The sequence below is a fragment of the Pelodiscus sinensis genome, chromosome 2 (genome assembly GCF_049634645.1).
Source record: "Pelodiscus sinensis isolate JC-2024 chromosome 2, ASM4963464v1, whole genome shotgun sequence".
Taxonomy (NCBI): Eukaryota; Metazoa; Chordata; order Testudines; family Trionychidae; genus Pelodiscus; species Pelodiscus sinensis.
Window position 1 is genome coordinate 114,763,452 of NC_134712.1, and position 13,416 is coordinate 114,776,867.

The window sequence follows — 13,416 nt, forward strand, 5'->3', positions numbered from 1 at the left end:
AAACACCATATGGCCAGCTGAGCAAGGATGAAAGGCTAAAATGGCTGCCAAGTGCACACTTACCAAGGCCACTGGGAGCCCTTGCTTTTTTAAATTGAGATTGTGTAGGACAATAGATGCCTCTGTTGGATGTATGCCCTTTTGGAGTGACCAGATAGAAAACCTTTTCCATTTCACAATGTAGGTAGCATGCATAGGCGGCTTTCTGTTGCCCAGGAGAATCTCCTTCACTTGAGATGAATATGTAGGCTCACATGGGTTTAACCATGGACCATCTATGCTGTGAGAAGGAGTGAGTCAAAGTTGGGATGCTGCAGGCACCCATGGTTCTGAGTTAGCAAATCTGGCCACGGGAGAGGTGTGTCCACTGATAGGTGCAATAGAGTGGAAAACCGATGCTGTCTGGGCCATAATTCCTGATGCCCTGTCCTGGCAGATTTTTAACAGGACCTTGTGGATGAGGGGTAGAGGTGGAAAGGCAAAAAAGACCTTCCATGGTATAAGTAAAGCACTTGACAGTTACCCCAGACTATGGCCCAGGAAGGAACAAAACCTTTGGCATTTCCTGTTCTGGTGAGATACAAACAGGTCAACTTGGGGAAACCCCCGTCTCTGGAAAATTAATTGGGCTACATTGGGGCAAAAGGACCACTCATGACAATGGAACAAGCAGCTGAGGTAGTCAGCCAACTCACTCTGGACACCCAGTATATATGAGGCCTTCAGATGTATGGTCGTGAGCACTGCAAAAGTCCCACCGTTTGATGGTCTCTTCACACACTGGGGAAGAGTGGGCACCTCGCTGCTTGTTTATGTAAAACATTGCTGTGGTGTTGTCTGTTCAGACTGAAACACGATTGCTCTGGAGGTGAGGACAGAATGTCATGTAGATCAGTCGAATAGCCCAGGGCTCTTTGAGGCTGATAGGCAACAGAATTCTGCCAGAGGCCTTGCATTCGGAGGTCACCTAAGAGGGCACCCCAACCCATTGTTGATGCATGTGTGTCTAGGACCAATGTCAGTTGTGGTATGGAAAAGGGGATCTTGGCACAGATATTTTCCAGGTCCAACCACCACTGAAGTGAGGTGAGAATTTAAGGAGGCACAGTGACTACCAAGTCTAGACCTAATTCAGTTTGTACACTTGGGCCAGCCATGCTTGCAGAAGCTGGAGGTGGAGTCTGGTATGTTGGACAACATAAGTGCAAATAGCATGTGGCCTAAAATCATAAAAGTTTCTGGATATGGTGGTTGGAAAGGCCAGCATGCTCTATATGAATGCCCTTATTGCGAGGAAGCAAGTTTGAGGAAGAGAAGCCTGCATGGAGTCTGAGGCTGTGTGTACAGTACCAAAACCCCACCATCAACCTCAGCCTGGACCATTCTACACGAGAGATCCACTTCCTGGACACCACCGTACAAATCAACAATGGAAAATTAGATACCACTCTCTACAGAAAACCCACCGACTCATACAGTTACCTACATGCATCCAGCTCCCATCCAGAACACACCACACGATCCATCGTCTATAGCCAAGCCCTTCGATACAACCGCATCTGCTCTAACCCCACTGACAGAGACCAGAAGCTTCAGGATCTCTACCAAGCATTTATAAATCTCAACTACCCACCCAGAGAAATAAAAAAGCAAATTGAAAGAGCCAGACGAATACCTAGAAACCATCTACTTCAAGACAGACCCAAGAAAACCAACAATAGAACACCACTTGTCATCACCTACAACCCCCAACTTAAACCTGTCCAACACATTATCAATAAACTACAGCCTATATTGGAACAGGATACCATACTCAAAGAGGCTCTGGGAGACAGACCCATAGTCTCCTATAGACAACCACCTAACCTCAAGATGATTCTTACCAACCACCACAGGACATACCACACTAATACCAACCCTGGTACCTTCCCTTGCAACAAACCCCGTTGCCAGCTTTGTCCACATATTCATTCTGCTGATACCATTATTGGACCTAACCAAGTGAGTTATAAGATCAAGAACACATATTCCTGCGCATCCAGAAATATAATCTATGCTATCATGTGCCGAAAGTGTCCGTCTGCTATGTACATTGGACAAACATCTCAGACACTTCGCCAAAGGATTAATGCCCACAAAACAGATATCAGACAAGATCACAAAGAGAAAACAGTTTCTTGCCACTTTAACCAGAAAGGACACTCTCTAAATGACTTAGCCACCTGCATTCTGCTACAAAGACCTTTTACATCTACACTTGAAAGGGAATCCTCTGAACTGTCATTCATGTTAAAATTTGACACTTGCCAACAAGGACTTAACAAGACTTTGAACTTTCTCACCCATTACCAAGACAGTTTCCCCAATTATCACCTGTAATACCATTAACTCACAAACATCCCACTCTCCCTACCTTTAATATCAGAAATTCACAGACACTTACCTTCCTTCCTCCCCCTCCCCACCCCCCCGCATCCCCCTTCTGTTCTGCAATGTGATTTGTCCTTTTCATATTTGTTCATTTTTTTAATTGTATCCTTTGGTATATATGGTTGTGACTACTTTCTTCCACTATTTGATCTGAGGAAGTGGGTCTGGCCCACGAAAGCTCATCATCTAATAAACCATCTTGTTAGTCTTTAAAGTGCTACATTGTCCTGCATTTTGTACAGTACCAGGTTATTTCAAAATAACTCCCAAAATAACTATTTCAAAATAGCACATACACGCTACAGGGAAGCCTCCAAAGTACTCTGAGGTGGGCTCCCTTCATGTGGACGAGCTATCACGACTTAGAGCCCCAGGGAGTAATTACTTTGACTCTGGGGAGTAGTTATTTTGAAATAACAGCAACTGTGTGTCCGCACTACCACTATTTCAAAATAGCAGTTTTGAAATCTGCATTCTATGAGGAATAATGCCTGATTATTTTGAAATAAGCCCATTATTTCAAAATAATTTCAAAATAACATGCTTGCTGCGTGGACACTCACCTTATTTCAAAATAATGGGAGTTATTTTGAAATAACTCAGTAGTGTAGACATGACCAAAGAGAGCTCCTAGTAATTATCTTTTGACAAGGAGTTAGAGTTGATTTTGTCACATTCAAGATGAGGCCTAACCAGTGAATGGTTGACTGAGCTAGGTGGATATTGTCCTCTGCTTGGGCTCGTGAGTTACTCTTGATGAGCCACTTGTCCAAGTAGGGGTACACTTGGACATTGCTCCGTTGTAGATATGCTGTGATGACTGCCATGCATTTTGTGAACGGCTGTGGGGCTGTTGACAGGACAAAGAGGAGGACTGCAAATTGGTAATGTGCCTGCACTACTACAAAACCTAGAAAATGCTTCTGAGATGGGATTATGGTAATATGGAAATAGGTGTCATACCAGTCACCTGATCCAGAGAACGTGGGATAGTGGCTAGGGATACCACCCTGAACTTCAGCTTCTTCATATATCGGTTTATGTTGCAAAGGTCTAAAATAGGCTGGAGGCCTCCCTTTGCCTTGGTGATCAGAAAATAATGGCAATAGAACTCTGTGCCCCTGGACTTACCTTTTCCAATTATAGGAACGAAAGCACCTCCTGGACTGGGAGTTATTTGAGAGAGGGGTCCCTGAAGAGGGACGGGAAAGATGGATGGGGTGGAGGGAAGAAAGAAAACTGGAGGGCTTATCCCAATTCCACCATGCTTAAGACTCATCGGTTTGAGGTGATATGGGCCCAAGCATGAAGGAAGTGGAATAATTGGTTGCCAAACATGGAAATAGGATCCAGACATGAAACTGGTACATAGTCCTTGATTACAGCTTCAAAAGGTTTGCTTTGGATTAGGGGACTGCCTGGACAAGCCCTGGCCATGATTATTTTGAGGAATTATATGGTCTGCATCACTTCCTACAACTATTCCTCCTACCCTGGTCGTGCCTCTGAGAGGATGAGTAGGCAGGGTAATACCTGGTTGTGGTTGATGTTTAAAAGGTTTCCTTTGTAATGCAGGGGTATGGGGGCCCAAGGACTCTGTCATGCAGGTGTCTTTGAGGATATGAATCATGGAATGTGTTTGTTCAGCAGCGTCCAAAGCCATCAAAGGGCAGGTCTTAAATAGTTTGCTGGATTTCACGAGGAAGTCCGGAGAGCTGGAGCCAAGAGTTCCTGTGCATCACAACTCTCGTTGGCATTGTGCATGCTGCTAGTTCTGCTGCATCCAGTGTTGCCTGGACAGAGGTCTGTGATATAATTTCTCCCTCCTCTATGGTTGCTGAAATCTCTGATCTAGAATCCCCTAGAAGGAGCTCTTTTAATTTTTCCAGGGTAGACCATGAATTAAAATTATACTGGCTAAGAACCTCCTGCTGATTAGAAATCCTCAGCTGGAGATCACCTGATGAGTAAATTTTCTGCCAAAAAGGTCTAATTTCTTGACATCTTTAGATTTAGGGGTCTACCACTAGCATTCCCGATGGTGTGTATAAAAATGTTCATACTCCTTCGAGGGCATTAAATATTTCCTTTCCATGCCTTTCCCTAACCCTAACCCTTGCAGTGGGGGAATTGAAGCAGGGGTCTACCACAAGACTTTGTGGTATCAGACACTGTCTTAATAAATATCAAAGCCACCAGAGAGGCCTTCAGGAACCAATATATTCACCATGGAGTCAAGCTCTTCTACAGCCTCCTCCACTTGGAGGCCTTAAATTATTAGCCACCCTCCGAAGGAGGTCCTGGTGGGCACAGTTGCTCATGGGGGCAATGAAGTAAATGATGTGACTACTGTCTCCTTGGGCGACTACGAGGACGATGGACCCAATGGTCCAGAGTCCTCTTGAGTCAAGCTCCTGTGAAAGTGCCATGTCACTTGAGTAGGTACTTGACACAGTACCTGCTGCACACCGGGTACAATGCAGAGACAGATACTGATCACGTCTCCATAGTTGAAGTGGATTGCGTGCCAACCCCGGTGCATGCTTGGATGCTGTATGGTGCAGGTTGCCATGTTCCCAACACCATGCCTGATACTGTCATGTCATGGTACTGTACATGTCATGGTACTTATCTGGCACTGAGGGGACATACCATGCTTGGTGCTGACTTGCAACGGTGCTCTGCTGAATGTCCAACTCGGTGCCAGCTTGACCACCGTACTCAGTGCTGGGCTGCACACTGGTTTTGATGCCAGGATGCACTGCAGGCTTCACGCCCTGGAAGAACAGACGTGCCCTGGCCAAGGAGGATGATGGAGGACCCTCCTCGCATTGGACACTACCAACGCTGGCCAGGACTTGGGGCCTTGAGCTTGTTAGTATGCCCATGGCTTCCAAAAAGGGCCCCTGTGATGGTGCCTGCCATTACAGCCAAGGCATTGCTGAAGGCCAGTGCAATTGGACCGTTGAGATCGCACTGAATGGCAACATCTCTTAGAGGCATAAGAGCCATGGTCTGAGTTTGAGGACAAATCTAAAACCAACCTCGATGACTAAAGAGGAGCTAACCCTGATGGAGCAGGAGAGTGGTGCCGAGACGATTGGTCCTGGTAGCGGCAGTCTCAAGGAGAGCGATGTTGGGGTGAAGCAGATTGTTACCAAAGCATGGCATGCTTGTCCCATGTTGGCATCAAAGTGCTAACAAACTTGTCTGGTGGCCACTCTTGGAGATGGGGAGCCCTGGACCGTCATCTCTATAAGATCCCAATCCACTTCAAACATCTCTGGGGTAGATGGCAAATCCAAATTTCTGGTTTGAATACCCCTTGATGGGGAGTCCAAGGTCACAGTTGTGACAGGTGTGGTGCAGGCATGTCACTAGGCTCTGCAGTGTGTCCCACTCCAGGACACACTCTTTTGGCCTTATCAGCCTTGATAGGTGACCTTTCTTGCTTGGCCTCTTCTTATGTGGTAACAGCAAATGAGATCAGTGCTGTGAAGCGTGTGGAGCCCTTGCACTGGGAGAATGTTGGTGCCAAGAGGTCTTAGTGGGTGTTTCAGCACCATGCTTGTTGTGCTTAAACAAAGCACACGAAATCTTTTATAGGAGAAAAGGCATTACACAGCATTTATTGAGAATACAACAGTTGCATAAGCTTTTCAATCACTCACAGACACAAACACCATGCATACACATCCCGCCAGACGATGTCAGTTACCAGTCCAGAGTCTGTATCAATCTAGTGGCCAGCTAGATCGAACACATAGGGGGAGCAGGGCCTTTGTTGGTCGATTGATCTGATGCTCCTTTAGAGTTGGTGGCAAGACGAACCCAAAGTTCCATAGCAAAGCACCCTGTTTTTATAATCCTCTTCTCTGTTGAAATCAATGGATTCTGCTCTGTCAGCCTATGACCAGAATGTTATCTTGTTGATGTCAATCGTTCCCAAACATCTCTTGAAGGCTCATCCTGTAATCAATCGTCTTTTGGGGGTGCCAGCTTCGCTTCAAGGCTCGTCAATCTGCCAATAGTCTAATCACTGCTTATGAGTATGCATCTTTGACGCCGGGTAGTCTGGTCTTCGCCCACACTCAACCTCCTCCTTCGGCCATCTGGTTCTGAGCAATAACTTTTGCACCTTATCTCGACACAGTCATACCCTTTTCACACACATAAGCAATGTTACAAGGGCTCTCAAGGTTATGCTGTACAACATCAACATCTGCATTGGCAAAGCAAAGAGGCATTGTAAATCAAGCAATTAAGGCCTCAGCCTTCAACATCCCTTTAGTCTCAACAACACAGACCAAAACTATCTTTTTAGTGAGTTTAGTAAACAGACCTAAGTAAACTTTAGGACAAAGAAATAGACATTTAACTAAAAGGGCTTATTTTAATATTAAACTACATTACTAAACCTAAAATACAAATATAAAATGAATAAAACTTTCAGTTCCAACATGCTATCCTGCACCACAGGTGGCACACTGTGCACCAAGGGCGCTGGTTTCAGTGCCAATGCCAGTTACATCAACTGATTCCAACAGAAGAAGCCTTAGCCTCAAGTCTTTTTTTAGTTCTGGGGCAAAAGCCCTTACAAATATTGCACTCATCTGTTTAGTGCCTCTTGTCCAGGCACTTAAGGCAAGATTCAGGCAGATCACCTGTGGACATAGGCTTCTGACAAGAAGTGCAGGGCTTGAAGCCTTGGGATTGAGATGGTAAGAAGGAACTGAGCAGGGGGGTGGGCCATGTGATATATACAGCACCATAATGGTGCCACTATAGGGGACTCCACAGCCAACTGACAGGTACTGCTAAGGGAAAATCTTCCAATGACTGCTCATGCAGTGTACACATACCTGCTTGGAATGGACATGAAGAATTACTTGAAGAAATATAGGCTCTTCCTGATCATTGGAATTAAGGAGCTTGGAGATAAAACTAGTTATAAAGCCAGGCCAGACTATTTCCTTAGGCTACATCTACACTATAGGCTTGCAAAGCAACTACACTGCACGTGCGTTCTTGCGCACGTAAATTTACAGTAAGGTGTCGGAACAGAGGGTTTCTTGCGCAAGAGTTATTCCTCTCCCCACGAGGAATAAGCCCTCTTGCGCAAGAGCTCTTGCACAAGGCGGCAGTGTGGACGGGTAACAGGGGTTTCTTGCGCAAGAAACCCCTCTGGCTAAAATGGCCATCAGAGCTTTCTTGCGCAAGAGAGCGTCCAGTCCACACTGCCATGGACTCTCTTGTGCAAAAGCACATGGTAGTGTGGATGCGCTCTTGCGCGAGACCTTTTGCTCAAGGACTCTTGCGCAGAAGTTCTTGTGCAAAAAGCCTGCAGTTTAGATGTAGCCTCTGTCTGAGAACCTTATGCAGTAAATTGCTCACTGTTACTGACTTGAAGCGTCTTGAGCTTTTTTTTAGAGCACTTTATTTTGAGGCATTTAACTATCACTAATAATGAAAAATAAGGTTATCCTCACTTCCTCCATTTTTTAAAGCATTTCCATAGCTCTGCTGTCTAGCAGATTCAGTTTCTCAGACATAATTCCCACTCATTCATCTTACTTTGCAAGATGCATAGTAATCATGTACCAGTGTTTCTTCCAGCACATCAGCTGTTTTGCACAAAAGGTTTTAGTGTACCCTTTAATGCTCTCAAGAATTATGTTCTGTACTGTTAACTTTTTACCTCTGAGTTAGATAGGGAGATGGTTTCCTTTCAATGATAGTATTATAGCCTAGATGAACATTTTATTTCTTTAATATAAAGTTCACAGAACTTATCAGTCTAATATCTGGTATGAACAGATTGTCATTTTTCCCTTCTACCTCCCCTCCTAATGCAGTGTTTGAGTAGAACAAAGCTCAGTAGCTTTCTTTGCTGATATCAAACTGTGTGCCCTTTCCACTTAAAGTGGCATTGTGCTTTTCCCTCTACATTTTAATTAAACCTGAGCAGTTTCAATGCTCAGCTAATTCTTCTGTTTAAACAGGGTCCTCTGGTTCAACCTACTCAGCCTTTTTATTGTGAATCTTACACTCACGTGACTCCATATAAACATTAAACAGGCTTCTGTCTTGTGAGATGTGGAAAGAGATTGTGTAATTCTTTGAAAATAATAGCAGGTAATTGCATCAGTCAAAACACAATTGAGAACTCATGAGAGATTAACAAAACATAACACATTGCTTCTGTGATCAATGGCTTCTAATTCTTTGCATTATAAAGCACTGAAATATCATTTACTAAACATATTTTAGAAAAAACTGGATCACTGTCTAGCAGTGATATGCGAGAAAATACTTTGTAAAAAATCTTTAAATTCTGTTGCAAAATTATGACGATTAGGGATGGTTTCTATGGTAATGTTGGCTTTCTTTCCTTCTTTGAATAATAATAAACATTTATCTCCCAAAGACTACTTGGGCTGAAATGCAGAAACATTTGTTTGCCTTTAGAATGCACCTGACTTGCACTGTGTCATGTACTTAATTTTTTAAAAATTATCTAGGAGAAAAGGCACTAGATGCTACAAAGTTACTGACACCATTGCAAATTACATAAGTGAAAGACTTTATATTACATTCACTATGTGTGTATGCAAACATTTCAAACCAGTGTACTTCAGTGACAGTTGATTTGTCCAAGTAGTACCATTCTCCTTGCATACAGTTACAAGATCACATATTTGTTTCAATTAGAACACAAGGAAATAGATTTTGAAATTCCCTCCGTGTCCACACCACCAGTGCACAGAGTTTATTGCAGGCTATGGGGCATCTTTATGGGAATCTCTTTTTAAAAATATCAGAAGAGTATTGACATCTAGAAATCACCCTGAGCTGCAAGTTTCAGGTCCACGTCAGAATCTGGCCTTGTCAAAACATTAGCACATTCCCAGAGGGATTCATTCGCATTAGTGATCACTCTAAGCTGCAAATCAGCACAATCTTTTTTGTAAAGTTTCATGTGAAGGAACTTCAAATCAGGTTCATATTTATGTGTTGTGAAAATTCCAAGTGTTGGACACACAACTCAAAAGAGCACTATATAATTTTTGAGACACCCTTAAGGAAATGGTGGCAAGTATATACTCATGGGTAGTTATCTTGCAATAAACAACCTATCAATATTCTAGTTAAACTAACACAGAAAAGCACATGCAACCTGAAGACAAAGGCTAGATATCTGAGCATTTTACATTAATATGTAGATCTAATGGCTATTCTATTTTCCTAACTAGTTATTACTCTATAATTTTCAAACTCTAGCTATGATATTTAGCACTCTAAATATCTCAGGTCATTTTTTATCTCATTAATTTGTAATTGAGAGAGATACATTAAATAAAAAAGTTGCTATATGACCAGTGTTCCATATACTTTTTCCTGTGTTCAAAATACATTTTTTTCTGTGCACGGAGGCATGTGCAGATGTGCACCACCAGTAGAAACACATGCTGCAGGCTGTGGGCACTCTGCTAATCAGCTGAGTGGCATTTGAATCTCTTCTGGATGCCCCCTCAGGCACTCAGTTTACAGTAACACTGTCTATGACATTAGGTTTCCTGTATAGCTGACATTTGTTCAAACAGCACTAACCATTACTAAATGTGATTGATAAACATAGTTTGTTTCATGGGTTCAGATGAGAACCTTACTGTATCTGTATTAGTGTATAGTTTCAGATTTACAGCGGATCTGAACAAAAAACCTGTACTAGCTTGTAATTCTACACTAAGGCTAAGTCTACACTGGCAGATTCTTGCAGAAGAACAGCCGTTCTTCCGCAAAAACTTGCTGGCTGGCTGTCTATACTGCATGAGCGTTCTTCCAGAAGTAAATTTACAGTACAGCGTTGTAAAACAGGGCTTCTTCTGGAAGAGTTATTCCTCTCCGCATGAGGAATAAGTCCTCTTGCTCAGGAGCTCTTCCAGAAGAGGGCAGTGTAGACAGGCAATATGAATTTCTTGCTCAAGAAGCTCTTGTGGTTAAAATGGCCATCAGAGCTTTCTTGCGGAAGAGAGCGTCTACACTGCCATGGATGCTCTTGTGCAAAAGCACATGGCAGTGTAGATGCTCTCTTGTGGAAGAGTTTTTGCCCAAGAACCCTTCCGCAAAAGAGTTCTTGTGCAAGAAGCTGCCAGTGTAGACGTAGCCTAACAGTAGTGGTGCAGAGTCCTTTCTCCCCCTCCCCCACAACCCTAGGAATATAAGATGGTAATAATGTCCCTTTTATGCATGTTTGCTTGGATCTTGAAATATTTAGAAGACAGCCATTCTTTTGAGGTTAGTTTCAATACTTGGTTCTGAATGGGTGATGCCTGCAGGGTTTTGGGTCAATTATTCCCATTAGATACAAGACTCTTATTTTGGATTCTTTACCTTGTAAAATGAATATTAAATTCCCATAACAGTACAGTCAGGAGACAGGTGGTTGGTTGAATATTTGGCTTTAAAGTCCATCTGAAGGAAGAACAAAGACTGGGACTCAAAGAGAAAACAACATGAAAATGCAGTTTGTATATTTTAATTGAGAAAAGTGGTTCTCCTTTTACATTAAGTAATCAAGGATTACTTATATGAGCAAGGCACACAGGAGCTGGCCATTAGTATGGAGAAAGCAGTAAGTCCCATCTGAGTGCAAGTTTCCCTAAAAATTGGTTGTAGTGTGATTGAGCCAAAGCTATAGTTTAGCCTTTCTATATAAATTGAGTGAAGTCATTATTCTCTTTGTAAAATGTAATATTAACATTTGCCTCCCCAAAAAATATAGGATAAATTCTAGCCCTATTTCAGTCAGTCAGTTTGCCAATTGATTTCAGTAGAGCCAGAATGTCTCCCATACATGCATTTTATCCTGCCAATTTCCCAAGTAAAACTATATTATATTTTCTCATTTTTTCTCCCCTTCCAGAGACTCCAATAAACCTCCAGTGGAAACTCTTTCCAGCTCACAGGGTAATACTTCAAACTTCTTTGCTGTTAATCCAACATTGGTGGGGACCTATATGAACAGTTATCACCCAGTGTCTTACCAAAGGCCTCAGCAGATGCCATTAGAAATCTACTGGACAAATGGAGATGGGGATTTTTTCAATACCAGAAATGAGAACACAGCTTCTGACTCGACTCCTACTACGGAAAGTAGTAGTGATGACACTGTCCATGTATCCAAATGGAATTTGATGTTGAGAAACAGTAGTGTGGAGAACAGTCTATTAACGGAAGCAAGTGATAAGCCTAAGACTGAAAAAGTGAATGATGTTTTGCTTCATTATTTCAAAGATATGGATCTGAACTTAAGACCAGAAACTCTACAAAATATTGGAAAAGCTTCCTCCAAGCATCAAAATGAAGTGTTTCCATACCCCGATTTTCTCCCCCCACCTTTCAACAACCTGGATTTACAAAAGTTGGCCATATCAAAATGGGATGACTGGAAGGTATTCTTTAATCCACCACCGGAAAAGTCTGTTATGAAATTAATCTCTCGTCTATTGGAAATTGAAAGGATGCAGCACTTAACTATATTAAAAGAGAAGACAAGAGACTTGACAGTATCTCCCAGTGTGATGCTTGGCAATAGACCTAGTTCCACAAAATCTATGCATCACTTGAAGCAGTCAAGATTGTCTGACCCTTCATGTCTCCAAACAGCTTTTAATGGAGAATATCAAGAGAAAAATAAATCTAGCTATTCTGGCTGCTGCATGCATGAGTGTAACAGCTCAAAATGGGAGCAGTGTCAAAATTGCAAATGGAGTGCTAGGTCATCCTCTATTAAAAGTTCATCCACAAAGCATCTTAGAGCATCTTGTGATGCCTTTAAAAGCTCTAAAGCCCCCATCATTTTAAACTCTAGCAACATGCTCTTGCGAAGGTCTTCCTCATGCTGTGTGGCGGCACCAAGAATTCAATCAACTGTTAAATTGACTTCCCAAAAGATACTGCCACCAGGTATTGCTGTAACCAGTCTTTACCCTGATAAGGACAATTCAAAATATAAACAGCCAAGGACCAAAAAGAAACTCTACAGAAAAAATGTAGTAACGAGTAAGCTAAAATCTGTATCTACCATGCCAAAGCAGAAATATACTGACACTGACAAATAGTAATTTCTTGAATTCATACTTCTCATTATGAGTGAGTCTTGCTTAGCAATCTTGTTTTAGCTTGATTTTTGTCAAGATAAAGTATTTTTAATGGTACGAGACAGAAGTAATATGAAATAATATTTGTGACAATTGAATCCACTTGGCAGCAGGCAGAGGGATAAAACGGATTTTTCTACATTTTACAAATGCTTTGCGTAACTTTTGAAATAACTGAATATAAGCATACCAGCAGATCATTCCAGAGTGTTTCACATTAACAGAAGTAGTATCGATATAGTAACATTGAGGTAGCGTCCAGAAGATCCCATTCAGCATCAGTGCTTCCCCATGTACTAGGTGCTGTTTCACTACATGATACGGTGTCGGCCATGAACAGTTCACATTCTAAGTGCAATATAAAAGGTGGGAAGAGAACTACAATTTCTACACGTCATTTTTTCTGATACATAGATTAAGGGTCAGTGGCCTGATTATATACATGGGAAAATAGTGAAACAAGATAAATGTGTATTTCTTGCGATATGAAATTACTCTTTCCTCAAAAAGGAAATTAAATGGAACAGCTGCTAAATTGATGACATTTTGCTGTACATACATAGAAATTGGGAAATTCAGATTTATGGTTCTGATTGCAACCATAGTTGTCTTTGTGTATGTTGGCCATGTTATTTTACACATGCGCACACACACACCCCCCTATTGACACCTATTATGAGCTTCACCACCCTCTTTGAGGATACACATTACTACATACCATCAGGTACCTGGGCACTAGATCTATGTTATCTGATTCCCCAATGGAGCAGACTGGAAATTATGTAGTTCCATTTAATTCAAGTCAGTACACTATTCCCAATGT

At 42.2% G+C, this 13,416-nt stretch overlaps 1 protein-coding gene across 8 annotated transcripts in view; it reads left to right on the plus strand.

Moving 5' to 3' along the window:
* FAM217A (family with sequence similarity 217 member A) overlaps positions 1–12,708 on the plus strand; it is a 33,477-nt gene extending 20,769 nt beyond the window's left edge. For 7 of the 8 annotated variants that reach the window (XM_075921317.1, XM_075921318.1, XM_075921319.1 and 4 more), the window contains one exon: positions 11,357–12,708. In XM_075921317.1, the coding sequence (XP_075777432.1) occupies positions 11,357–12,554 (1,198 nt within the window). In that variant the 3' untranslated portion in view covers positions 12,555–12,708. The remainder of the gene's footprint in view (positions 1–11,356) is intronic. The other variant, XM_075921323.1, reaches the window with a different exon arrangement.
* The last annotated feature ends 708 nt before the right edge of the window (positions 12,709–13,416 follow it).